The following is a 27,528-nucleotide window of genomic DNA, read 5'->3' as shown; positions in this document are numbered from 1 at the left end:
AATCATGTCCATAGCACAACGTTTAACATTTATCAACATCATATTCACATCAGTGTGCAACAAAAGAATTGAAAGCTTATACAAAACTAAAAATCCTGCCTAGCTTAAAGCTAACTGCCCAAAATGCAAGGACACAACCAGTTAAAACAATAAAAATGCACCAAATCTTATGTTACACATTAACATGAGTTGCCTAGCTAGATCGAGAATACATGGTGAATTTCCCCAATCATTCTCTGCTGGGTCTCGAGCCCTGTCACGTCGGACGACTGTCATTCATCACTCCTGAGCTCTGCGCAGGAATGATGGATGAGACACTCTCTTGCACACACAAGGGCAGTTAATATTTTTATCCAGTGTTTTTAGGGCATCCTCGTCAAAATTCAACCAGTATTGGTGACTTTGTGGAAGATGCAGTGCACGTTACAAGGTTTTAATGTCCAAAGAGATTAAAATGGATGTTAAATTGGATGAGGTTTGGAAGGTCATTTAAGCCACACCAAAAAACTGATGCTAGAAGATTACCACATTTTAAAAATGAAATTAATTTAGCCCACATGGTTAGCTAGTACATAGTACACCAAAGAATAAACTGCAAGCTAATAAGACATTTCTAATATTTATGAATGTGAAATATTTAACTGTTTTTATTTTTTGGCTGATGCATGGCTCTGTAAAATATGGAACGCTTTAAAGGGACAAATCTTAGTTTGTATTATTACATTCATCAAACAAAAGATGGAAAAAATATGTAATTTAGACAGCGGATTATTGTATTTTAGAGAAAATGGACCAAACAATGCTCTTGGGTAAATAATGCAATTACACTCAAATTGAACTAAACCCATGGCTTAGGCTCTATAATTTTTAACTTGAAATAAAGTCTGTCCATCTGGAGCGCTGGCAATGTATTTACACTAATGAATGCCAAGAACATTGAGCAATAAATACTATTTGCAATAATGTAAAAACAAAAATATCCAGAAGGCCATACAGTGATCAAATGCCATGGTCTGGCCTATTATTATTTATATATGCAATGAAAATCCATAACACGAGCTCAATCAATCCACTGTGAGCAACAAACTACAAATGCCCATCGAAAACCACAAACTGCTGAAAAATAATCTTTACAAAAAGTCACAGTATGCTTATCAACTAAATGCTGGGAAAGTTGGCATGTAATGAGAACTATTTGCACTTGGTCAGCTTTGGTTAAGTCCTATAAAGTGGTATCTAACTTGCTGGACAGTAAAACTACCAACAAAATTGGAGGGAGAGTTCACCCCGAAAAATTGACATTTTGTCAACATTTACTCACTCATTGTTCCTGTACGAATTTCTTTCTTCTGTTGAACAAACTATATTTTAAAGAATGTTGGTAACCAAACAGTTGCTGATAGCCACTGACTTCCATAGTATGGAAAGAATACAAATAAATACTAAGGATGTTAGTGGTTACCAGCACATTTTTGGTTATCATCATGAAGGTGAGTAAATGAGTACAAACTATTATTTTTGGGGGTGAACCAACCCATGCCTTCGAGCTTGTTTGTCTCTGTTTTAAAGATCTGTGTGTTGTCTGTATAGATTAAGTGCCTTCTTATATCTGTGCATATTTTTTTTCAATGCACCATTGAAAGTGACTTTTAAATGACATCCTTCTCAAGAATTGCTTGTTGAGGGGCAAAAGTGAAACTTATAAAAAAAAAAAAGATTAGCATCTACATACACAGTCCTTTATTCTTCAGGATGGTTTCTAATGTGTAATGACATTGTTAAAATGAAGTTTCAGTCTGCTATCACTTGTTTCACAGAGCCAAAATGGCTTCCAGTGCACATCCACTTCATGATGGCTATTTCCTCAGTGACTCATGTCAGAGCCAAGAGTACTACAGAAATGACCTCTACAGTCATTTTTCCTCTTAAACCATATTTTAGTGTCTCAGTCAGCTGCTTAAGTTGTGTTGTAGCGCGCAGCAACCTTAGTGTAGTTGTAGTAGCTCATTTTGGCGAGTTTCGCCAAATCTTGTGCATTGTTGCTGGCTAGATTCTCCCTCTCACTGTAATCAAAGCTTTCTTCTTCATAATCTTCCTGACCCTCCACATCAGGCAGAGCATCTGAGGAAGGAAATGGAGACACACATAATATAAGCCTGGCTAATAGCACAATTAGCTTTAACACTTTTAGATTTTTCAATATACACACAACGTGAATTCAGAGGGTTATACTTCATAATGATACTTTATCATTCAGTGAAATTAAATCATTGAAAAAAAAAACCTTTGAATCAGTCAAATGTATTTCAAAAGTCTTGGTATTCTTCTTTACACTTGGAGGACATACATAAGCCCCTTTCACACTGCCATTCCGGCAAATGTTACCGGGTCGCTAGATTTTGCACTTTCACACTGCCAGTGATGACCCGGGATATGTGCATGCTTTCACACACAGCCCGTAAAGATCCCGTAAGGACACGTGACATCAGCGCGTAACGTGTAATGTACGAGTCGAAAACACTAGGCACGTTATACTATCACCGAAGCAAGCGAACGATCTCTGCTTCAAAACGGAAAGTGAGGAACTAACTGATCTCTGCTTCATTACAGTTTGCACATATTTTTTCGTCGCGAACGTTGATCTTCTTTCAAAACAGCCGGTAAAAGAGTCGCACAATAACGTGCGTCATCACTTCGACACGGAATTCGATCTGGCTTTTGTTCACACAGCGCTCATCCCGGGTTGAATCTGGCAATGTTACTAGGTCCCCTACCCGGGTTCAATGTGGGAATCAATCCCGGGACGTGGTTGCTTTCACATAGAAGGCGACCCGGCAATGTTCCGGCAATATGACGGGTCCGACGTGCAGTGTGAAAGGGGCTATAGAAAAGCAAACTCCTACAAGCATCAGAACTTACTTCCGCCCTATAAGGCCACAGAGAGGCGGAGTCAACCAGTTCTATAAACCTCTAGGCTATACCAGTCTTGTCATTTCTCATTTTCTTTAACACTGAGAACAGCGAGAGTCACAGGTAAGTATAATCTGAGGTCAAATTTGCATATTGTTACCTTGTCCTTCAGTTGAGGTGTCCAGGATTCCATGTTTCACCTTCATGTGACGACTCAAGTTGCCCTTCAAATTAAACTTGCTGGAGCAGTAAGGACACTTGAAGGGTTTGCTACCGGCATGAAGGTGCATGTGACCCAGCAGGTTATACATTCTGTTGAAGGATTTCCCGCACACCTTCAGAAACCAATTCGGGAACTATTAGAGGTCTATAATGCGCAGCTATATCAGGCAGAAAAATACAGACTGTCTGGAGGACTCCAGCAGGGTTATACTAGCATGAAAGATTTCTTTGTACCCACCTTGCACTTAAAAGGTTTCACAGGCAAGTGGACAATCATGTGTGTTTTAAGAGTCTGCTTCTGAACAAAGGTCTTGAAGCAGACGTGGCACTGGAAAGGGCGCACACTGGTGTGAATCAGCATATGTCGCTTCAGGTTGGCAGACAGGGTGAATTCGCGAGAACAAACATCACATTTGTATTCCTTCATACCCTGAGAGACAAAGACAACAGCAATATATTTTACAGATGATTCCATTGCGACCATCACTTTAAAAGTAACTTTTGTAATTAGTGGTAGACTTTTTTTTTTCTTTTTCGTTTTTGAGAGTGGGTGGGAAAATGATTTATCACTGGCATCAACCGAATGAGGAAAAGTGGTTAGTTGTCATAAGCGCAGCTGAATCCATCAGTAGGGTGCCTGTCTTGCTTGCTCACTTGAATCTATAATACAGAGCAACAAATTCACACACACATACTTTATTCACTGTTGTTATCGCAATGCTGCAGGGTAAATAGATTTGTGTATGCAGTGCAGTGCGAGCTCCGATGCTCCACCAAGCTAAAACATTAACAAATGAAGAGGGTTAAACATTCTCTCGCCTTAACAATTTGATTATTCAATGAACACTTCCAGTGTATCAAGGGAATACTGCTGTCCTAACACACACAGAAACACTCTTTCCATTTAAGAATGTGATAAGATAAACAACAATTAATCTAAATCACTAAATGGCCATAAGTGTGTCCGTTACCCCTTTAGTTTGGCCCCTTAATTTCAGTGAGTACAGTTCTAGAGAATTATGTGCTTCCAACTTTGAGGTAATAGTTTGGGGAGGGCCATATTATTTGCACAGGTCAATAAATACACAGTACTGAGTCTGATGTGGAAAAACTTGACTATCCTACACACACACACACACACACACAAAACACAGACATGAACCCTAATAATCTCTGTTGAGGCAAATTAGAATGGCAAATTTGACCAGGCCACATCACCTCAAGATCAGTGCCTGATCTGTTTGTGTCTGAATGGGATCAATTTCCTGTTTGCATTCCCACATCTTGTAGAAAGCCTTTCCAGCAGATTTAGGAATGACCAGCTTCCTATTACTGGGATTTATAAACCACATACTGAAGCAATGTTCAGGTGTCCACTAACTTTTGGCCATATAGTGTACAGGAAACATCTAGTGTTCAGATACTGACAGTCTTTAACTCTAATAGCAATAAATCTAACAACAATGTTCAAACTACACAACTGTTGATGTAAACGCTGAAGAAATGACTAACTGCCGATGTGTTTTTTGTTTATAACCCTGCTGACCTGTGACGCATTCTGTTTACTGACACCGCAGTCATGACGAGATGAATCATACTCATGGAGAGTGAGAAATGAAACGAGGAAGTATCAGCTTGTGAGACACTTCACTACACAAAGCACACACAAAACAAATAGCTCATACTAGTGCAAGGGACATGGAAATGGGATGGGATGAGTTAATGGCAGGGTAGGAGGCGGATTGGATGGCTGGAAGGGACTGACAGAGACGGCTCCATTTACACAGAAACTTGTTGTGGCAATACCCGAGACACAACTGAAGATGATACACTAACCTACAGTTTTATGGAACATATAGTGGTGGAAAATGTCTGGAGGGGTCTGGATCTGAAAGCCACTGGGGAGTCAAGTCTAACAGGATTGTTGCAGGAAGATTACGAAAACTAATGAGGTTTAAGTACCTTGTGTTCGAGGGCCTGCTGTGTCAGTACCTTGTGTGTTAGCATGTGCTGCTTCAGGTGATGGATCTGCACGAACTCCATGCCGCACTCCGAGCAGACATAGGGACGCACATTCTGGTGCTTCATCAGATGGTTCTGGAGCTGGCTACGGTAGGCAAAGGACTTGTGACATTCGGTGCACTGAAAAGTCGTCGGGCCCTGGTGGCTGACCTGGTGGCGCTTGAGGTGGGCGTGAGTGGGGAACTCCATGCCACACTGCGTGCAGACATGACAGTGGCCGCTCTCATGCTTGGTCTCATGAGTACGTAGCTCACTGGGGTATGCAAATCCTCGGCCGCAGAAGCGACAGCTGTAAGGCTTGACGTCGCTATGCTGCAACATGTGCCGTTTAAGGTGACTTGTCTGGGTAAAGGCCTTCTTGCAGACAGTGCACTTGTGTGGCCGGGTCCCCTGGTGCGTTAGCAGATGCGTCTGAAGGTGGCTGGGCTGCTTGAAGAGCTTTCCACAATGCAGACACTCATGTGGTTTGATGCCATTGTGACCAAGGATGTGCGTTACCAAGTTATACTTTGAAGTGTAAGACTTCTCGCACATGCGGCACTTCCAGCGTTTCAGGCCTTCACCCACATCCACACAGTATGATTCGTCGATTTGCACATTAATATCTAGGCGGTCGATCTGCATTCGTCTACCCAAGGAGTTCTCACTCTCCGTCCACATCATGGTCTGGCCAGCCTCCTCATAGTCTCCCGGTAGGCCCATCTCAGCAGCCTCATACGCCGTCACACTGGACTCATAGTAGTGCCTCATTGCTGGGCTCACATCCTCCTCTGTGGTTTTCAGGTTCAGTGCTCTCTCCTCCACTTCCCCCTCCTCTTCTTCCTGTTCCTCCTCCTTTCCCTGTCCTTCCCCAGAAGACTCCACCAAACCTTTTCCATGCCCCACAGGGCTTTGGTGGGCTTGCGTCTGAGTGTCAGAGTCAACCTGTTGGCTGGCTGACTCCCTCGAGGGCTCAGGGTAGCCTTTGTTACACTGCTCTTCTTTCATTGGCACTCTTTGAGGCGTTAGGTCCAACACTTCTGGATCATTGTCAGTTTGCTGGGGATTCGAGAGATAACATGGGCTAGAGAAATCAGGCCTCTCTCCTTTAACCTGACTCTGTGTACCCAGAGACCTATCTGTGGACTCCTCTGGTTCTCCTTCAATCAAGGACCTCTTGATCCTCCCACAGGGCCCTGGACGCCTGCGTTCTGCCCCGCAGAGCCCTACTGGCCTCCTGTTCTCCCCCTGAGGCTCAGACAGATAGTCTCCATTGGCTCCAATAAGCTGATCTGCATATTCATACTCCATTGAGTCTGCGGGAGGAGCGGGGCCTTCACGTCCCTCTCCTGTGTAGAAACCATTTGGGGCAATTGTGGCTCCGAAGATTTCATTCTGTGATATGAGTCCCAGCACAGCAGCCTGGGCCAGGGACAGGACCACCACTGGGTCAGTCTGAGTACCGACATCCACTGCATGCTCCATCACTTTAGAATAGCAGCGAACCAGAGAAACTTCCTGCTCTTCCTGTCAATGGAGAAAACAACAGGTCTTAGCAATACTTCATAAAATCCGAATCAATGTAGAGTAAATCTGCCATTGCGAGTGTCAATACAGTACAGTCGTAGAAACAAAGTCTGGCTGAGGCTGTCATGGCAACAGTGTCGCTACAATAGCAATGAAGTCAGTGCAGGAGCATCACATCTACATGTGTCAGAACCACAAAGCTGACTGATGCGGGGCAACAAATAAGAGGTCTTTAAATAGTGTTTGTGGATTTGCTTTAGAAATTAAATAAATTACAGGCAATTTCTGGCAACATGGCAGCGATATTTTGTTTTAAATCGTTCCTTTACCAGACCTTTTTCTGTCAAATAGTGAAAATTCTCTTTAAAAACATAAATATATAATTTTTCATATTTTCACAGCAGTAAGCAAGAGACACAGCCTGATAATGCATTGCTTTTGTGTCCACCAGAGATAGCTTTAGATAGAAGAGATAAGACAGATCTGTTCGAGCGCCATGCTTCCTTCCTTTACAGTTTTTAAATGAACGCAGAGCACAAAGCGTGTCTGGGTCCGAGCGGGAAGCCTACATCCGTGGACTATCCACGGCATTTCCTGTGAGGTCAAGCCCTGCCACTGCTGACTATGAAAAGGATGGACAGTGAAGATTTAGATGTACCAGAAAGTCTAGTCAATATGCAGACTTCACAGATTGCCTAAAGCCAATGTGATCCAGTTACATGCAGCACGTATAAGAAAAATTGTTCTTTGAGGCTAAAAAAATCACTGTCATGTGCACACAAGTAAATGTATGTGTTCTCAGAAAGTCGTTAACACACATTATCACCTCTAACGAGCTGGTACCTTGATTTGTTCTTGAAAAAAGAAAGCTACACAATACAGATTTAAGCTTAAGCAAAAACAAGCATACACAAGGGAAAGAGGGAGGGAGAGACTGACAGCTGTTAAACAGAGGAAGAGAGACAGACAAGAAGAGACAGGGTAAGAAAAAGAGAAGTGGGTGGGGGGCAGAGAGAGAGAGAGGGAACAAGAAATGAGAAGGGGAACCTGGATGCCCTGATAACCATGTCATTTATAATTACTGCTTTTAAAGCAGTCAGACAGAGTGAGGGAGAAACAGACAGAAAATAAGAGCGAGTGAGTGCAGAAACAGGGGGATTGAGGAAGCAAGTGAAAGAAGGAAGAGAGAGGGAAGGGGGGACTGGGGGATGAGAGATAGACTGGGAGACTGGGTGAGGGAGAGGAGTGAGAAAAAAGAAAGATAAAGAGAGATAAAGAAAGAGTGAGAGGAAAAGAGGAGGGGGAGGGAGGGGCGGCAGGGGATGAGAGAAGGAAAGAAACTGAGTGAGTGAGAGAGAGTACAACACAGAGATAAAGAAAGAGGGAGGGGTTGTGGGGAGTGAAAGACTGAAACTAAGAATGAGATAGAAAAAGAGAGAAAAGATGAGGGTGAGAAATGAGAAAGAGTGTTAAGACAGAAAGACAAATGAAAGGGAGAGTCTGGTAAGATAGCAGCCGTGACTGTATGAGAAGAGCTGAAGTGAATGTAAAAATAGATTAAAAAAAAAACAAAAACAAACAAACACTAGATGGTGTAAAGAACAGCACAGAATGAACCTGTTTGTGTGTGTGTGTGTGTGAGAGAGAGAGAGAGAGAGAGAGAGAGAGTGAGTGAATGTGAGATATAGAAAACAGGAGAAACATACTGCATTGGAGGCAGAGAACATGAAGCTCGACTGAAAAAGAGAGAAAGGTTAAAGTATAAATTGCACTCTTGCAGTTTTCTGTGTGAGAGAAAAAAGTTATTTCATTTCCCCAGTTTAAAGTTGCAAACTTTAACACCGCAATTAACCAACAGTTCCATTCAATATATCAACACAAGCCGCTTCATGCAGCATGTATGTTTGGGTTGAGCACTCACCACATTACTCCTGGTGTGATGTTTGAGGTGTTTCAGGGACCTCATCCTTCAAGTGAAGTGAAAGGAGCAAAAAACACAGGCTCCTATTTATAGATGGAAGAAGCAAAGGGGGCGGAGCCAAGCTCATCCTCCTCCTACTGTTGCTGTTATCAGAACTGACTGTGCCTGCCTCTCTCACACACAAACCTGTTTCTTCCATTCTTTCTTTCTTTCTTTCTTTCTTTCTTTCTTTCCGTCTCTCTGCCCTCCCTTCCTCACACTCCCCCAACTCTTTCTCTTTTGTTTCTTTCTTTCTTTCGCTCTCTCTCGCGCATTCACTATCTCTCGTTCTCACGCACATAAGGCTTGGCCCCACAACAAACATATTTCGTACTAACAACAGCTCACTTCTCAACACACATACATCCTCTCTTCGCTTAAGAGATGATGGCAAACATGTTTCAAGCCACACACACACACACACACACACACAGAGTGATCTCTAATCACCGGCTCACTGGAGGTGTGTCTGTCGGTGTCAGACAGACAGTGAGTGAGATATGCTGAAATGTTTCCCGAGAGGAGTTCTACAGGTCTATTTATTTGCGCATCTCAAATAAATTAAGCCGCAAGACGCCCATGCGATGTCTGAGAACCAGTGTGCACACACACACACACAAAAAAAAGAGTGACAAAAGAAAGAAAATGAGAAAGAAAAGCAGTTTGGAAAGAGAGGGAGGGAGGGAGACAGACATGGGGGGAGAGAGAGAATAAGAGGAAGAGGGAGGGGGACTGAGACAGAGAGGTATAAAGAGTAAAGGGAAGGGAAGGGGGGTGAATGGAAGAGAAATAGAAAAAGAGAGAGCGACAGAGAGAAAAGAGGTGGGGGAGGGCAAGAGAAGAAGAGAATGCAGCAAAAAAGGAGGAAGAGAGGAACTGGGGGAGGGAGAGCAAAGCATAAGAAAAGATGAGGTCAAAGAAAAGAGAGAAAGACAGAAAGAGAGAAGAGGGAGGGGGGATGGGGACTGAAGGAGAGATGGAAAGAGAGAACGCAGTGAAAGAGAGAGTTTTAACAGCCTGAGAGAGAGATAGTAAGGAAAAAAAAAAGGGGGATGGTGGAGTGTGAAAATAAAAAAGAGGAGTCCATCAGCAAGAGAAAAAGAGGGGGAGTGGAAGAGTGGTGGTGGGGGGTGTGGGGGGGCAAGGGAAAAGAGAGGAGAAGGGAAAAACAGCAAGAAAAGATATTAACTATTAAAGTTCCGGTTGCTTCTGTCAGGAGCGCATGGTAGTCTATACCTGTCCACTCCACTGTCGGGTGTGTGCTGAGGTGTTCCCGCTCATCCTCGTTACGGAAAAGGTATGGGATTAGTCTAACACTTCCCATGAGCTTATTAACGCCGGGATATAGGCTGGCCGTCCCACAAAAGAGCCTCTATTATGGAATGGAACACACCTGAGTGAAGGACTGAAGGACTGTGCTGTATACCATCAGTGTGTGAGAAGAGAGTGGAGGACATTTTTCATCAGTGAGCGGGAAAGAGCAATCCATGAAAGAGAGAGAAAATCAAGCATTGTAGGAGAGTCAGTATATGTGCGTCTGAGTGAGAGAAAGATGTGTGTGTGCGTGTGAGAGATCGTGAGAGGAAAGGAGGGAGGGGAAAGAGAAAGGACAGGGAGAAAGAGACACAGAGAGAGAGAGAGATAGGGAGCGAAGGGAAACAGACAGAGATAAAGAGAGATTGAGGGAGGTTGTGAGTGAGGGGGAGAGATAGCAGGAAGTTGAGAGAAAATAGAAAGAGTGCAAGGGAAGAAACAAAGAGATAAGATGCAAAAGACAAAGAATCCACGTGGAAGAAGAAACGGCCAGGGACGTGTACATAAAACAACATAGAGCTGCCCGCCTGTGGGGAAAACGAAGAGAAGGAGACAAAAAAAGTTGGGAAAGAAAGAATATGCTGGCCGGAATACCCATCCAGGCCCATGGGTTTTTCTCCCTCCTTGTTTTCTCTCTCTCTCTTTTTTTTTAAATGGCTAACCTAACCTCATTTGCCCAGAAGTGTCAGACTTGTGTGAACCAGTCTTAACACACACTCTCACTAACTCACTCACTCGCTCGCTCACTCACTCACTCACTCACTCACTCACTCACTCACTCACTCACACACACATGAGGGGAAGAATACTTGATGAATAATAAACGCCTACTTGTTTCTTCTGCATGTGTGTGTCTGCGTGTGCTTCTCCACAGGTTTCTTTAGAGGGGTGTGTGATTTGGGAATCCATCTACAAGTTTAACCGGCAAGTGTGCATATGTGCACATCACGTGACACTTTTACTTACGGTTTGTGTTATTTCTTCTCCATCTGAAAAGGAGCAATAGGGAAATTGTGTCTGCATTGTTTTCTGCAGCAATGTGAACACAAGATCCTGAAGGAAGTGGGCTTGATCCGGTTGGTTTAGTGGCTGAGATCTGACTGGGATGTGTGTGCATGTGGTCTTTTTCAAATTTCAAAAGCCTAATGTGACCTGAACAGGGACTTTTACACTAGCCCACCGCAGGTGATGCAATGGGAAATATGAAACCCTCCACCAGAACATACGGACACCTCCTAACTCCAATGTAATGCAATGAAGGTAAAGGGGTGTAACAAAAAACACAGTGGTAATGGTTTTCAACTGAAAATGCAAGAAATAAAAAATAGAGAGTGGTGTAAACTGTGCCATTTATTTAATTATTATTATTTAATTTTTTTGCTGAAGTTGTCCTCTAGACAAGGAAAACTGACTATTAATTCAGTATATATACTAGGAATTTATATATGTGTATATATATATATGTGATATATATTAATGATATATGTATTAATATGTATATATATATAATTTATATTGTGTGTGTATATAATAAAATATACAAATGCACAATACAATTATGAAGTCTTATTTTGCTGCATATTATTAATTTTCTTTTTAAGAAAAGGTTTAACAGAATATTTGAATGTATGACAGTATTTGAAAGAGCTTATTATATATATATATATATATATATATATATATATATATATATATATATATATATATATATATATATATATATATATATATATATATATATATATGTTTTTTTTTTTGTTTGGCCGAGTTTAAATTTTTAGACATGGATAAGTTTGTTTTGACAAACTTCATTCTACACACCACAGAAATAATTCACTGTGCCATAAAACCCCCTAGAAAAATATTACTTTCTAAATGTTTGCTCTCTCTCTCTCTCTATATATATATATATATAATGACATGACAAAAAACTGCAGTTTGCTAGATTTCATGCTGTCATTATATTCTAAACATATCTCCATGATAAATGATTTTTTTTTCAAAAGACTTTAATAGAACAAAACAAACATGAATTAGCACAAAGCCTGTTTTTCAGGCTGCAAGATCATGACTCTGTGCTACTGTGAGTGAGATTGGGTTTAGCGGAGCTCTTGAGAGGCGTCAAAGCGAGTACAGCCAGGCTTCAGCTCGAGCTCCCTCCAGCACTGCCACTCATTAACCACCGAAACTCAATGGACATAACCTTTGACCCCAAGCCAGACATAACTGCCAGCAGTTAGTTCCTTTCTAAATTAACTTCCAAATCATTTGTCCACTTGTGTGAATACTTTATGAAGATAGACTGCGGGAGCTAGTTTACCCAAAACACTGAGTTACAGCACTTGTCTTAATCTCAGCCAAGCAAAATTGAACCTCGGCCCTGATGATCCTGCGCTCTTTATTTCAATGTTTGTGTATTTTGGTTGCAGCCTTTCTGAGAAAATCACGCTCAGATACGTGAGCGCACACACAAACACAGAAGATGCAAAGAAGAGAGCCTCTCCAAATCCTGAATAAAAGATTACCCCCCTCATTCAGCATGGGGGTTACAGATAAAATGTTGGACAGAATATTGGGCAAGAAATGTTTCTACGGAGAGGAAACAGAGTGAATAGAAAAGAGAAAGACAGTTGAGGGAGGAGAGCATTCAGCACAGGATATAAAAGGAACAGAGAGAGAGAGAGAGAGAGAGAGAAAAGAAACAGGAGAGTGGGGGAGAGAGAGAGCGAGGGAGAGAAGAAGAGCGAGAAAAAGGAGAAAGAGGAGAAGGGGGAGGGAGGATGAGCGAGAGAGAAAGAAACAGAAAGAGGAAAGGGAGAGAGACAGTGAGAGAAAGACAGGAGAGAAGGGGGAAGGGAGGGAGATAGAAAGAAAAAGAGACAAACAAGAGACTCAAAATCCACATAACAAAAAAATGTCTGGCTTCGGCTTCATGAAGATATACAAATATGAATGTAAATAGGAGGCTGTATTGTATGCATCTGAATGAGGCGGGAGTCCACACCCTGCAAAACTCAGCTGAAAAAAGGAACAAGTTCATTGTGTGGGGCCTAGAAGCATTCAGGAGTGCCACTCCTCCGCATGTGTGCGTCTCCCTGTGGTATGAGGTTGGGAGGTCAAAGCCTCGGCTGACTCCCGCCGCTGCCTTCAAGAGAACAGTTGCCTCCTGCCTCCCATGCCGTTTCATCATATAATCCTGCTAATGGCAGTTAAATGGGCCGACGGCACGAGTCTGGCTGCCTAGCTTCACATCTAATTTCAGCGTCTATCTACGTAGCGGCCCGCGCTCAAATGAAGAGGCCTGTAAACACTAGTGGGTCTGACGCCTGACAGCAGGCAAAGTCTCATTTGCAGGGCCTCATGAACTGCATAGAAGAAACGGCCGTCCTTCTGCAGGCTCGTGCTCTTTTGTATTTCTCCCTCACCTCACGGTAACAAATTTCAACCTGAATTACTTTTTCTTTCTCCCAAGTTTCATTCTTTTAAATCAAAACCCTTTTGTCTCTCTCTTCTTTTGTACCTTCTTCTTGTTTCCATGGTTACCCCTCTCTCTGCGCTGTACACTATCTATCTCTCCCTTCGTTTCCCTCTCTGTCTCTCTCACTCTGTTCTTATCTTTCTCATTTTGCTTTCATCTCTGCTTCCCTTCCTCCTGCTTTATCCCACACCCTCCTCACTCTGGCTTTTATCTCTTTTCACTTTCATCTGTCTTTCACCTTTCTCTCCCCTTCAAGCCTGCCATTCCATCATGCTGTTTTTTTTTCTCTTTCCGTTTCTTACTCACGGAGAGCGAGAGAAAAGTTTCATCTGTTGCCCTATCTATTCTACATTTTTAATCACTTTGCCTGTTTCGTGTCCACTGGCACAATCTCTCATTTACATGCGTGCTAGACAGAGTGGTCAGTTCTTCAGCTGCATCTTTGTTCTTCAAGCTTTCGGAAGAAGGTCTAGTGTGCAAACAATTACAGGATGAATCGAACCTGATTGTGTGTGTCCTCGTCTTGCTGCGGTTACTTCAGCATGGTGTAGATGTCTATGTGACGTGTTTATGATTAAAGTCAAAGTGAACTGTTGTTTGCAAACCATTTCACTTCTATAATGTCTTCCATCGATTGGAGTGTGAAAAGTGAACATTACATACCTAAGTTGCTATGTGGATATTGGTTAACATTATCCAATAACACATTGCCTGAGTGATATGAGTGGAAACAGAAGTTGTTACAGTAGAAGAGTAATTTATTTAAAGATTAAAAAAGCCCCTTTATATATATATATATCAAAAAAGTAATTTTTTTTTTTTATCAACCTCGTTTCTTACAATCCTAAGAACGATCTTCTCTGTGCCAGTGTCTCCTGTGCATACAGTCCTGTGTCTGATTCACAAACAAATTATGAGCCAGTTCTTTTTAGTGAATCAAAAGCCAAGCAAACAGTGCAATACAATTCAAACAAAAGACTCTTTTTAAACTGGTTCTTTTTGGTGAGACATAAACGTGAAGTGCAACCAGTCTAGTCCAATTCATGAACAAAAGATTTCTATAAACCGGCTCTTGTTACTCAATTACAAAAACATGCAGTGTAGTCAGTGATTTACGAGCAAATGACTCTCACGATCTGGTCCTTTTAATGAATCATTGAGACAAAGACTTTGCACTTTACAGGGGAATTTACAACCGAAGTCTTCCTGAGTTTGTAATTTTATAATAATTTTACACAATGCAACATTAACAGTTTCACACAAGATACAAAATTTATCTTTTTTTTTTTTTTTTTTAATTTACATTGGTACACACAGACCTTTTGGTGTTGCTTTTTATATATATATATATATATATATATATATATATATATATATATATATATATATATATATATCTGTGTGTGTGTGTGTGTGTGTGTGTGTGCATTGGACGAAGTTAGAAGGTAACCTGTCAAATTTACAGCATTGACTAACAGTGAATTTCTATAGACATTATGGTTGAAATATGGCCAAATGAATTAGAATAGAATTTATTCTAAGCTTTATTTTTTAATTTAATATTTACTTAAATAACAAAGAGTGAGATTTTCTATGCTTTACCCCATCTAAGGTTCTCCTCTATCCCTTTCTTATGGCTACTAGTGAATAACATGTTATGTGGCAGGACATCCTGTGGCCTGTCAGCTCAGGGCTGTGATGAAGATGTCCCTAGACACCTCCAATTAGGACATAACTGTACTCTACACAACTACAGCAGAGATGTATATCAACTCTGACATCACAGAAAACCAATAAGACAAAATATACAGTGTTTGATTAGGGCTAAACCGGGTGCTTTATGTAAGTCAGTGCACGAAACGCACTAAGAAAAAGTCCCCAGCACAGTCTGGCTGAGACTGACTGCAGTGGAGGAAGTGTTGTGCTTCAGATCTGACTGAAACTAACCTCCCTCCCCTGCTCCTTCCCTTTCCCCTTTCCCTTTAAGTACCACAACTATTCAGAAAAGAGAAGAAAGAAAACCTGAATAGAGGAAGAGAAGAAATAGAGGTCCCAACGAGCTAAAGAAAAGCGAGGAAAAAAAAAACAATGAAAAGAGAAACAGGAATGAAAAGCAGCCAGAGAGAAAGAAAGAGAAGAAAGAGGGACAGCGAGAGGGAGGGGGAGACAGAGAAAAAGAAGGAGAGCAAAGGCTAGCGCTGTGCGAGAGAGAGAGAGAGAGAGAGAGAGAGAGAGAAGTGAGAGTGAGGAAAAAATGTCTTTTTTTCCATTTCTTTTCTTTTCTTTCTTTTTTTTTTAAGAGATGGATTTAATGGCATAAAATATCAAATTAATAGCACAAGAAAACCTTAACCAGCCTAAACGATGAGGGCAGAAATGAACCTATTTATCCAGTGTAATTGCACATAGCTATAAAGTCCTTCTCCACAACACAGCGGTCCCAGGATTACATCAAACTCCTGACAGATAAATCTGTGATAATGGCAAAGAGGAGGGTTTAATTTGAACAACAAAATCAAAACTTTATACCATTTTAAGTCTTCCACATTAAGTCAGTCTAAATGATTCATTTTGGGTAGGATAAGGGGAAGATGGCCTCATTAAGAGCATTATGCATATTTTTAAATGTTAACATATTTACATATAGATAGTATGTGCAGGATAATGATGCGTGTAGATAGATAAAAGTAGAACTAAGTATTTTAATATTCGTAGAGTACTAAACCATTAGCCTATAGGTTTTACTGAATGGAGAATGGAGAAAAATGTACATATAATTATAATTAAAATAACTTAAAAATAAAATGTACACTTACAACAAGTTACTTGGGACCTTTTGTGCAAATTTAATTTTCTCACTTCAAAATAAAAAAAAAAAATTTTTTTTTTTACTCCACAAATCCAAAAACAAATGTGCCCATAAATCCCATTTTAACATATAGACTAAAAAATCTTTAATATTGTAATGTCACAAATTACAATTTTACAAAAGTAAGTGAAAATAATCCCAAAGCTGTTTGAAATGGCTAAATCTTACAAATGTTTATATTCAGATGAATTTACAAAACTAATAAGATTATTAGCCATTCATCAAACGTGCTGGGGTAATATTTTGTTCTATGGTCAAGAGAAAAAAATGAAGGTAGCAGGGTCATCTTGTCCCGGGGGGCATCTTACCCCATTGTATGAACAAAAAACACTGCGATATTTTGAAATATTTTCTTTTATGTTCCACAGAACAAAGAAAGTCATACATGTTTGGGGCAACATGAGGATCAGTAAAATGATGACAGAATTTTACGTGAACTATGTCTTTAAGTGTGCCAATACTTCTAAAAAAAAAACTAATGAAACTACAATAAAACATTAGTTCTATTCCAATATATACAGTTCCAAGCCTTTGTGTTGTAAGGTAACATATTTGTCCCAGCTTGCTAGTAAAGCTTGTCAACCATATAGTTTATTTTCTCCTGCTGGCAGACATGATGTCAAGATAAACAATTTGATTCTGGATTTCGAAGATGCAATCTGTAATTGAAAACAATGACCTTCCATCCGCACGCCCGCTATACCGTATGCGACTACCAATAATAATAGATGTTGGAAGATAGAGAGTGTAGGAGCATTGTACAGTGTGCAGAAGACTACCTATTTAAGAAAAGCACAGCAGGGCTGTTATCCCCATATGATCTCACATAACATAACCTAATAAATTATGAACAACACAAGATCTTGGTGTGTTTTGTGTGCGCTGCGGTGCAGGTGATCCTGATATGTGGAGATGGACTCTAAGGAACACTCTAACAATGCCATATCAATCACCCATGATACCCTAGCAACTGCAAAGCAACATGCTATAACCACAGAGAACACTAGCTATCACATGACAAGGTCAATGTGCAAAAACAGCTAATTTCATGAGTCTCCCAAAAAAATCTTGAAGCAGTATACTTTGCACTTAAATTTAAACATGGCCAAAAAAATTAAAAAATAAAAATAAAATTAAACTTGAACACTTTAGCATTATAATGCCCTGCATAGCAACCACTCAAAACATCACTGCTCCTATGTTTTATCAGATAATGCCCTCGTGCTTTAGAGTTTACATAAATATGAACTGACAGTTTTGAAATTATACATTCATGCCCCCTAATATCATAATTATGAATGGGAATGTCGGACATGCCAGGCATGCTTGTCAAAAGAATTTATTTGCCCTTTCTCAAGTCATAATTACATGTACATTATGCTTTGTGGTTTGGGAGATCAAAACAGAGAATGAGAATTTTTTTTTTCTTAAATAAAAATACAGCTTTATTTATTTCTTGTACTTTAGAATGTTTTGTTTAAACAAAAAACAATAATTTAATACAGCTTTATGTGTTCCCATAATGGGTTCTGTTTAAAAAAAATCATTTATCATTTATTTTTATCATGATTTATCATAAAGACTTACAGTAAATAGTAAATATATTACAGTAAATAATATACCAATAGTACATAACAAAAAAATTGTCAGGCATTTTTAGAACGATAATTAGATGACATTAAAAGACTCCAAAAACCTAATTAACTGTAATTTTAAATCTTTACCAGTCTTTATCACTATCTATTAAACCACTAGGTTTTACACATTTTAATATAATGACATTCAGTACAATCACTTTTTCTTTTATATATTTAAATAAGTTGTTTCGTTTTTACATAAATATATCGATTTAGCTGACCGACAACAGAACATTATTTGACCCATATTTTGATATTTTATTTTTATATTAAATAACTAATGTAAATTGTTGATGTGGATACCAAAATGGGACGTCTTGTCTCTGACCCGCGTGTCCCTTTCTTTGTGTACATTATGTACATTACACAGAACTAATAACTAAGCTTTACTTTGGAAAAAAAAAAAAAAGACAACTTTCACGACTGAAATTTTCTCTTTTCCACCTTATTGAAAGGATATGGGTTAACCAAATGTGGTCCCTTGAGTCTCAGTCAGGTTTTATTACTGCCTTCAAGTGCATTTATGAAGCTTGCATCTCCTAGTTGGGCATTCGTTATTAGCAATACAGATTGTTTTCCTGATCTTTCTCTAAATAGATCAGTGTTTCCACCACATTTCAAATCAACAAGCTCAGAACCAATATGAAGCAAAGACTACAGGCGTGCTGAAAATCTTGAAAGTGATGATAAAATTGGATACTTACTAAAAACAAACAGCTCTGAGGATAATATGCATACTTTCATATACATAGGCTGGTAGAAAAAACAGAGTAGCATGTCCAGTAGTCTCAGCCTTAGACGTCATGCCCACGGACCGTTGGCTAAACGTCTGATGCACATAGGACATAAAAGTGGAAACACTTCAGGAGTGTCAAAATCGTCATCAGATTGGTTGAATTATACAGGATTTCTGGAAGACATGTGAAGCGTTCTTTAATGTTTCACCTGAAAACAAATATAACGTGTCGCCAAACCCCTTCACAAAAGAAGAAAGCTGTAGTGTTTACTACTGTGTTTACGAGCTCTTATCAGGATCAACTAAACACTGAATTTTAAGTTTGCGGCATAGAATCCTTAAAATACGTCTGAGAGATTTACACACCTGTCTGTTATTGTGGCAACATTTCCATGCCTTGAAATGTGACGCTGGATGAAACAAACTGTGATTGGTTGTTTGACATGTCGGTCAAACTGCCTCATGGGCGAGCCTTTGCCAAAGAAAGCTGCCATGGATTCCAGACCTTCAGTTGTTAGTCTGAAGGTCTGGCTATGCGAGCCTACATGTCCAATTTCGTAGAATTCATAAAAATGTAGGCAGAAAGTTCCCAGATGACTTATACTTTCGCAGAGATTCTTAAGTGTGCATCCAATGGACACCATCCTTTCAGTAAATGATCGATGAGCCTCATTACAATGGCAACATTGTACACACATTCATGCTATGGAGTACATACTCTTTTAACAGTTGTGAAGTTCTTATTTAAAAAAAAAAGCTATTTCGAAGACTGCCAGTGATTCAATGATCTCCAGCAAAAGTAGTAACGAATGGCATCTAAATAATCTTTTTTCAAACACACACACACACACACACACATAGCGTAAGCTTTACATTAGTAGACTATAACTATTAATTAAATACAACAATTAATTAAATTAAATTTGAAATGTATTTATTACCATCAACTGCAAGTTGCTTTCCGACATCTTTGTTATAGACACGCCCTTTTTACAACGTCACACCTCAGGTATCACGGCCAGGGGTCTCCTATAATGAACGCCTTGGTCACTCGTCTGCACCTACCTAGTCGTCTCCACCTGTGGGCCTAATTCGACTTGAAGGCAGAGAAAAGTGCGAGCCATTAGCGAGCATGGATCCAGAGGCAGTTTTCTGCGGCTGTCACTTAATTAACCTCGGCTCACCCCACCCGAACATTCAGATACAAGTTTACCATTGATCATTATGTATTATGCGTTGATTTCTTGGTATGCACGAAATGAGTTAAACTCTGGGCGAATGAGTGGGAAAAAAACGAGCTAGTTGCACGTGGCCGCCATATTGGATTTCCAATAAGCGAGCCGAGTGCTGGCATGAACAATTCCAATTTTGCTAAACGCCAGTGAAGTGAGCTGGAGAAACCTGATTATAATATTTTATGTATGTTTACAGGATTTATACTATAATTTAAATTATAAATAAGATCTATTACCATATTTGTTATACTATTCACTATATATATATATATATATATATATATATATATATATATATATATATATATATATTGGGAACGTTTGGCTGAGCCCCCTGTCAGAGAGATCTTCAACTCCCACCTCCGGCAGAGCTTCGACCGGATCCCGAGGGAGTCTGGAGATATTGAGTCCGAGTGGACCATGTTCTCCACCTCCATTGTCGATGCGGCTGCTCGGAGGTGTGGCCGTAAGGTCTCCGGTGCCTGTCGAGGCGGCAATCCCTGAACCTGGTGGTGGACACCGGAAGTAAGGGATGCTGTCAAGCTGAAGAAGGAGTCCTATTGGGCCTGGATGGCTTGTGGGACTCCAGAGGCAGCTGACAGGTACTGGCAGGCCAAGTGGACTGCAGCCCGGGTAGTTTTGGAGGCAAAAAATCGGGCCTGGGAGGAGTTCGGTGAGGCCATGGAGAAAGACTATCAGTTGGCCTCGAAGAGATTCTGGCAAACTGTTTGACGCCTCAGGAGGGGGAAGCAGTACCCTACCAACACTGTTTACAGTAGAGATGGGCACCTGTTGACCTCAACTGGGGATATCGTCAGGCGGTGGAAGGAATACTTCGAGGATCTCCTCAATCCCTCCTCAATCCCACCGACTTCTGTTCCATTGAGGAAGCAGTGGCTGGGGACTTAGAGGAACACTCGTCCATCACCCGGGCTGAAGTCATCGAGGTAGTTAAAAAGCTCCTCGGTGGCAAGGCAAAAGGGGTGGATGAGATCCGCCCCGAGTACCTCAAGTCTCTAGATGTTGTGGGGCTGTCTTGGCTGACACGCCTCTGCAACATCGCATGGCGGTTGGGGACAGTACCTCTGGACTGGCAGACCGGGGTGGTGGTCCCTCTTTTCAAGAAGGAGGACCGGAGAGTGTGTTCCAACTATAGGGGGATCAGACTTCTCAGCCTCCCTGGGAAAGTCTATGCCAGGGTACTGGAGAGGAGGATTCAGCCGATAGTGGAACCTCCGATTCAGGAGGAACAGTGTGGTTTTCGTCCCGGTCGTGGAACACTGGACCAGCTCTATACCCTTTCCAGGGTGCTGGAGGGTTCATGGGAGTTTGCCCAACCAGTCCACATGTGTTTTGTGAATTTGGAGAAGGCATTCGACTATGTTCCTCGCGACATCCTCTGGACCCCTTAGGGCTGTTCGGTCCCTGTACGACCGGAGCAAGAGCTTGGTTCGCATTGCCGGCAGTAAGTCAGACCTGTTCCCGGTGCATGTTGGACTCCGGCAGGGCTGCCCTTTGTCACCGGTTCTGTTCATAATTTTTATGGACAGAATTTCTAGACACAGCCAAGGGCCGGAGAGTGTCCAGTTTGGGGACCATACGATTTTGTCGCTGCTTTTTGCGGAGGATGTTGTTGTGTTGGCCTCCTCAGACCAGGACCAGGACCTAATAATAAGTATTATTATTATTATTATTATTAGTAGTAGTATATTTTTTTAAATATATTAAAAATATATATTTGAACTGAAACACATATACAAAATCTCCAATACCCGTTTTCTCAATTCTGCGCATACATCAATTTGTTCCATCAACATTTTTACATATTTGAACATTTTACATTAACACAGTTATCTTTGCATCAAACATATTGTCAGATGAAAACACAGGCTGTAAAAAGATCACCCTAACAAATAGCCTAGCTACGAGTTTAAAGGTTTCATTTTAGGTAGTTAATGCAAACAATTGGCAAAAATATATTGTATTCGCTGATTATAGACATAATATAGAGAATGATTCCTACAACAGATGCTCTTAAACTCGTTTAAACACAAAACAGATAGCCTAAAATTAATAAAAACACAGATAAATACAAACATATACAGTTATGAATTAGGTTACCAAATAGAGTTAATAAAACATGCATTGAGTCCATAATGCAGGTTGAAATCTCTTGAGCATCTCCTTTGACAGTCGTAAACCTTCTGATCTTATCAGATCTTGGTTGTTCTAGCACGTGGAGAATGTACAGATCATGCACCCAGCAGTCAGGACTAAATCAAATTTCTGAAAATTTAGGCTACAGTTTGTGTTTGAATGAAGATATCCCCGTGGATACTCACTAACCACTGACGCTGTAGCGCAAAATCAACACAGAGAGAGAATGAAGCAATCTCTGCATTGTATCTTGTTGAATTACTACCACACAGAGGTACGCAATGACGTAACGAGGGAGTTTTCTCTTGTCTTTGATATACCACTATCCCCTATTTCATTTGAAAAACATAAATTGTATCTATCCAGCTAAGTTTCCTCTTACAGTAGTCTAAACTCACTCACTCACTCAGTCCATCTGCGTTTTATATATGATCCATTGCCCTCTATAGGACAGACGAGGTACCGTAAGATAAACGACTTTTACATTCATTTATTAGCTATATTTTAAAAGAGACTTCCTGAACTAAACTTCCTGAAGACGCTTAATATTTGTCTTAAGGTTACTTTGTGATAAAGTTATTATAGATAGTGTTTGAAGAGGAGCAAGCCAGGCAGTGTTAATTTATATTTTATTTTTTTATATTTTTGTGTGCTGCAATGACACTTGTATCCGCAAGATGGTGTCTTGCTCCTTCAGGGTTCAAAGTAGCTTTGATGAAATAAAAAAGAACCAGAATCAGAATTAGCTTTATAAGGATATAACTATATACATAATTTCCTTCATTATTTTTTTAATTTTTATTATGCCTCATTTCCAGTCAGGCTGTTTGCCAAATTTCGTTAATTATGCCCAGAGCTTGATTATACTTAATATAAGATGATACATTTTTATATAAGAATGAATTTTAAATAATAATGAAATATTTTTTAAATAAGTATGCTTAAATGCAGGATTTTCTTTTGATGCACAAAATGCCAAGTAAAAAAAAAAAAAAAAAAAAGAGTTTAAGCGTTGAACAATTATTGAAGTTATCTTGAGTAATAGATAACTTATAATGTGTATAAAATGTTTATATTTTATAAATGCTTGTTTTTTGCATATGTGCAAAGTAGACAGGTCACTTATTTCAGTATTTTTTTCCTGGTTATCAATTTGTCTCATAGCATTTTTACACTTTTTACCACTAGATGGCAGTACGTTCATTTGGCTTCTGCATCAAAAAGTTTTGCAAGAGTTCTTTCTTTCTTTCTTTCTTTCTTTCTTTCTTTCTTTCTTTCTTTCTTTCTTTTTTTCTTGATGAAAATAAACATACTGTTAATTATAACTATTAATCAGACAGTACCAGATCAAATGTATTGTCAGTCTCTTCACAGTTTCTCACTTTCAGAGAGTCCATGAGATAATGTCCTGACAGACGCTCTGAGATGATCAGACTAGTGCTGGCCTGATGCTTTTTGTCTGGCTGATGGCGGTTTAGATCATTTCCTATCCCGAGTTTCCCATGAGCGCAGTGAGAAAGTCCAGGCCTCTGATACTCTTCTGTTTAAAGGAAATGACGGCCTGAAGGTTCGGTGATGGCTAATCTATGTGTTCAGCCCTGCAGATGGATCAGCTGTTTGCGTGCATTGAGTCAGTACTGTCGTCATTTGCTGCAACTGCCTCCTTCTTTACCTCTTTAGGGATCGTATAGTTGTTCCTCCAGCAGGAATTTCTGGAATTCTGAGCTAAGACTGCTTATGTAACAGAGCCACTCCCCACAGAAACATACAAATAGGGTGCCATCTGAGTAATAAAGAACTGATGTTTTACATGTGTGGAATAGGAAATAAAAGAGCTTCCAGATGGAGTCCTACGTCATCAGATGTCCCAAAATGTGTGTGTTGCAGTCTAGTGCTTTTAATCATATTTTCCACAGTTACATTATTTAAACTCATCATTTTATTGTCTTAATTAGTTAATATAAAACATTTCCACTTATGAATGGAATAGTTCACCATTATGAACATTTTCTGAAAATTTCAAACCATCCAAGATGTACATGAAGTTGATTTCATCACAACAGATTTGGAGAAATTTATGTGAATGGGTCAGGAATAGATTGGATTACTTATGGATTATTGTGATGTTGGGACTCTTATTCTGATGGCACCCATTCACTGTATAGAATGCATTGGTGAGCAACCGATGTTGTGCCAAATCCCTCAAAATTTGAAGCTATATTCAGAAATTACACTAAAACCGTGTGCATTTATGTATAGCTGTGCTAACAGCTAACAGAACTAAACCAAAGGCACATATATCTGTGACACAATTAATCTTGCCCCACCATGATATAAATTACAAAGCAATTTTTTTTATAACATAACCACAAAAAAGAAAAATTATGTCTTTAGATAATTTTTTAATTTCTTTTCTCATCATGATTTATTATTCCAAGAAGGCTTTACTGGTAAAACAAATGCAGACAATGTTCATTGAGCGATTCTGAAACCTGTAGGAAGGAAAGCAGTTTCTGTACTTGTTCAATGGTGTCCAATAAAACCATGTAAAGTTTTGATTTCTCAGTGTGTCAGCCAAACTTCGCAGCAATTCACGGAACCCACAGGTCTGTTCATGCTGATTCTGAGCTCTGTCTCACTCACTGGATAGTTTGAGGAGAAGCTTTAGCCTAAACCTGCGTCTCTTGTTTACACCTTCTTTATTGAGCTGCAATGAATCCATTGTACGATCTATTTTTTAGATCTAGATATAAGCATCTATTTACTTTTTAAAGGTTAAACAAAATGTAATAATATTTTTTTTACTTCTGCTGAATGGAAATTTGGGTAAATATTTAAATCTACCTCTTACATCTTAATCGAAATATGTCTCAGAAAGAATATAGTTTCAAATCCCACTTCTGACTAAATCTATTCTGATTTTAATAGAATAAAATAACAAATATAATACTAATATAATAATTGTACTTCTTTTTTATTGTATTAATATAATAATTTCACATAATGCTGTATTATGTTTTTAAAAAGAAGTCTATGCTCACCAGGGATGCATTTATTTGACCAAACACATAGTAAAAACAGTAATATTGTTAAATATCATTACAATTTAAACTAAGTGTTTCTATTTTCTATTTTAATGTATTTTAAAATAGAATTGATTCCTGTGATGACAAAGCTGTATTTTCAGTAGCCATTACTTAAATGGTTAGTGTCAGATGATCCTTCATTAATCATTCTATTCTATTCTATTCTATTCTATTCTATTGATTTACGCATAAATCTGTAGGGAACCTGTTTATTTTCTGATGTGACAGAAACATTATTTAGTGTGTTAATTAATCATCCTTAAGTATTTTATATTGTGTGCAGTTGGAAGAACTAACTTAATTAAATATACCTTTTTGAATGTATTATTACATTTAGCTGGGACTTAGGCCAACAGTTTCAGAGGAGCAGCAAAATAAACATCTACACTTATGAGAAGCACCAGGGGATGACTGTGGTGTCCAAACCAGCTGCTGGTTTCCTGTGGTGTCAGGTAAAGCCCTACATCTTGTTCTTTCTTGCTGTGCCAATCTTCCTCTAGTCAAGGACTGTGCTGCACTCAATGATATCTGTCTTTTATTAGCTTGTCCTTTGTATTTTCCCCTGCGGTTAAAATGTTTTTTTTCCCGTCAAACAGTATTCGTTCCCAGATTTTCAATTTCTGGTGGTAATTTAATGACAAGAAAACACATTGTTTTAATGATTTTGAAATCAACCAAAAGGAAAAAGAGATTTGATATGGTGCCCTTAACCGACTATAAAAATCCTCAGCATTTGACTGTAGTTGATTTCCCAGGCAGTGCTTTCTCCTTTAGATTAAATCCTGGAAATCTGTTTTATGAAATTCTGTACCTGAAAATATGGAAGCCAATTTCTGCACCGTATATATAAAAATATATTAAGTTTTAAGTAGTTTCTTTTAAGTGCTTGTCCTGGCCCTAGATTCAGTCTGAAGGAAATGGGTTATTCTAGCAGCTACATTAATGATGATTTTGTAAACACTGACAGGAATGTGTTCACTGTATTGCTTGTGAGAATACACATTTGCTGCAGTTTGATTAACCTCAAGTGTAAACCCACACTCCTGACCTGTGTATTGCTTTTGAAAGCTGAAACTGAGTGTAGAAACCAAGTATAAGTCGGCTCAACAGATCTTGTTTATTTTTTGTAAGAATACTCTGGGCTCATTGTCTATAATTGGTCAATTTATTTGCTGAAAGACCTTTAGTTGGCAGGGGCAATTTTCCTCTTCTTCAAAAAAAAAGTACAAAAGACCTTTAGGACATATACCTTTTACTGCATTAGGCTAAATGCAATGACAAATTGATCTTTTGTGCATCAGAGTTGAAAACAAGCACTTTGAGGCAGTTTGGTTTAATGTGATTTTATGAGTAATAATGCCACAAGTGCACTTTTCTCCAGATACGTTTAAGATGAGAGCAACTGTGCTAATATTTTTGTTTGTACAACATCAGAGTATATAGTATGGCCCAAAAGGCTAATTATGATGTGTTCATTCTGACAGAGGATTTCATGCATCATAAATCAAGGACAAGATGAGGTTGCCATCTTGAGGAGATACTGGTACACATAGAGAAGACTGAACTCATGTCTGTATAAACCGTGAGCGATCTGTTCTGCATGCTAGTGCTGCTTTTCCTGTGACTTGAACAATTTTGCTGGAGGTTAAAGTCAACTTAAAGAGTAACTCTGAACAATGTGGATCCCTGTTAGTACTGTACTAGCCCACATCTCGGCTGGCCTAGACATGTAGACTCACACCTGTTTCTTTATCAAGATTCAAGGGACGATTGACTGCGTTGGAAAGCTGAGTAATGCTGCCTTTACAAGTGGTATGGTGGTAGATATAGTGTGAAGCGTTACATCCTGTTTACTAAGATGCCTTCATGTAGTTAGTTTCTTAAGGCAGAACAGATCCTTCACTGCTCATGATATTCCATAACCCTGTGTGCACAGTTCAGTGGAAAGAATAAAATCACTTCTGAAGGAGTTTGAACGATATTTATCAACTTTTGACTCCATTTACAAGTTACAAGTTACATCTAATCTGTAACTAGGGTGGTACCCTTTCTAAAGGAACTAATATGTAAATTTTTAAAAAAGGTTACCATCCCAGTGGTATATCCCCCCCCCCAATCTTTTATTTTTATTGTATTTTTTATTAATAATATCTATTATATGTATCTATATCAGACAGAATTTTTTAAATATCTGTGCATCCCTACTTTAGGTCTATAAACATGATATTATGACGCTTGTTTGAAACCATTTCCCAGGAGGCACCTTGCGTACACAAATGCTGCCTGCTTAGTCAATGACTGACTGGGTAGCGAGGCAGCTGGCTTCTTTTTTGGACGCAGCCGTATAATTAATAAATCGAAAAGTGTCAGATCTCAGTATCTCTGAAAAAGCCTGT

General features: G+C 39.5%; 1 protein-coding gene across 2 annotated transcripts; it reads right to left on the bottom strand.

Moving 5' to 3' along the window:
- Positions 1 to 11: 11 nt before the first annotated feature.
- LOC127934202 (zinc finger protein 710-like) lies at positions 12 to 8,731 on the bottom strand. 2 transcript variants are annotated; one of them, XM_052531427.1, is made up of 5 exons: positions 8,582 to 8,731; positions 5,095 to 6,660; positions 3,371 to 3,562; positions 3,071 to 3,245; positions 12 to 2,121 (listed from the first exon to the last, which is right to left on the bottom strand). In XM_052531427.1, the coding sequence occupies exons 1-5, from the start codon at positions 8,624 to 8,626 to the stop codon at positions 1,958 to 1,960; spliced, it is 2,142 nt and encodes a 713-aa protein (XP_052387387.1). In that variant the 5' UTR covers positions 8,627 to 8,731; the 3' UTR covers positions 12 to 1,957. The 2 variants fall into 2 exon arrangements, with proteins under 2 accessions (XP_052387387.1, XP_052387388.1); XM_052531428.1 differs by having other exon boundaries at positions 13 to 2,121; positions 5,125 to 6,660.
- Between the last annotated feature and the right edge of the window lie 18,797 nt (positions 8,732 to 27,528).

Source organism: Carassius gibelio, chromosome A18 (assembly GCF_023724105.1).
Source record: "Carassius gibelio isolate Cgi1373 ecotype wild population from Czech Republic chromosome A18, carGib1.2-hapl.c, whole genome shotgun sequence".
NCBI lineage: Eukaryota > Metazoa > Chordata > Actinopteri > Cypriniformes > Cyprinidae > Carassius > Carassius gibelio.
Note: the sequence above shows the minus strand (reverse complement) of the source record. Positions and strands in the feature narration are given on the sequence as shown.

What these genes read in the sequence shown, in the direction of transcription:
- LOC127934202 (XM_052531427.1), bottom strand. Translation starts at nt 8,626, where the DNA reads ATGAGGTCCCTGAAACACCTCAAACATCACACCAGGAGTAATGTG. An exon ending in AGCAGGCCCTCGAACACAAG is followed by an intron (nt 3,563 to 5,094) that starts GTACTTAAACCT and finishes TTTGTCTCTCAG; the next exon opens with GGTATGAAGGAATACAAATG. An exon ending in TGAAACCTTTTAAGTGCAAG is followed by an intron (nt 3,246 to 3,370) that starts GTGGGTACAAAG and finishes TGGTTTCTGAAG; the next exon opens with GTGTGCGGGAAATCCTTCAA.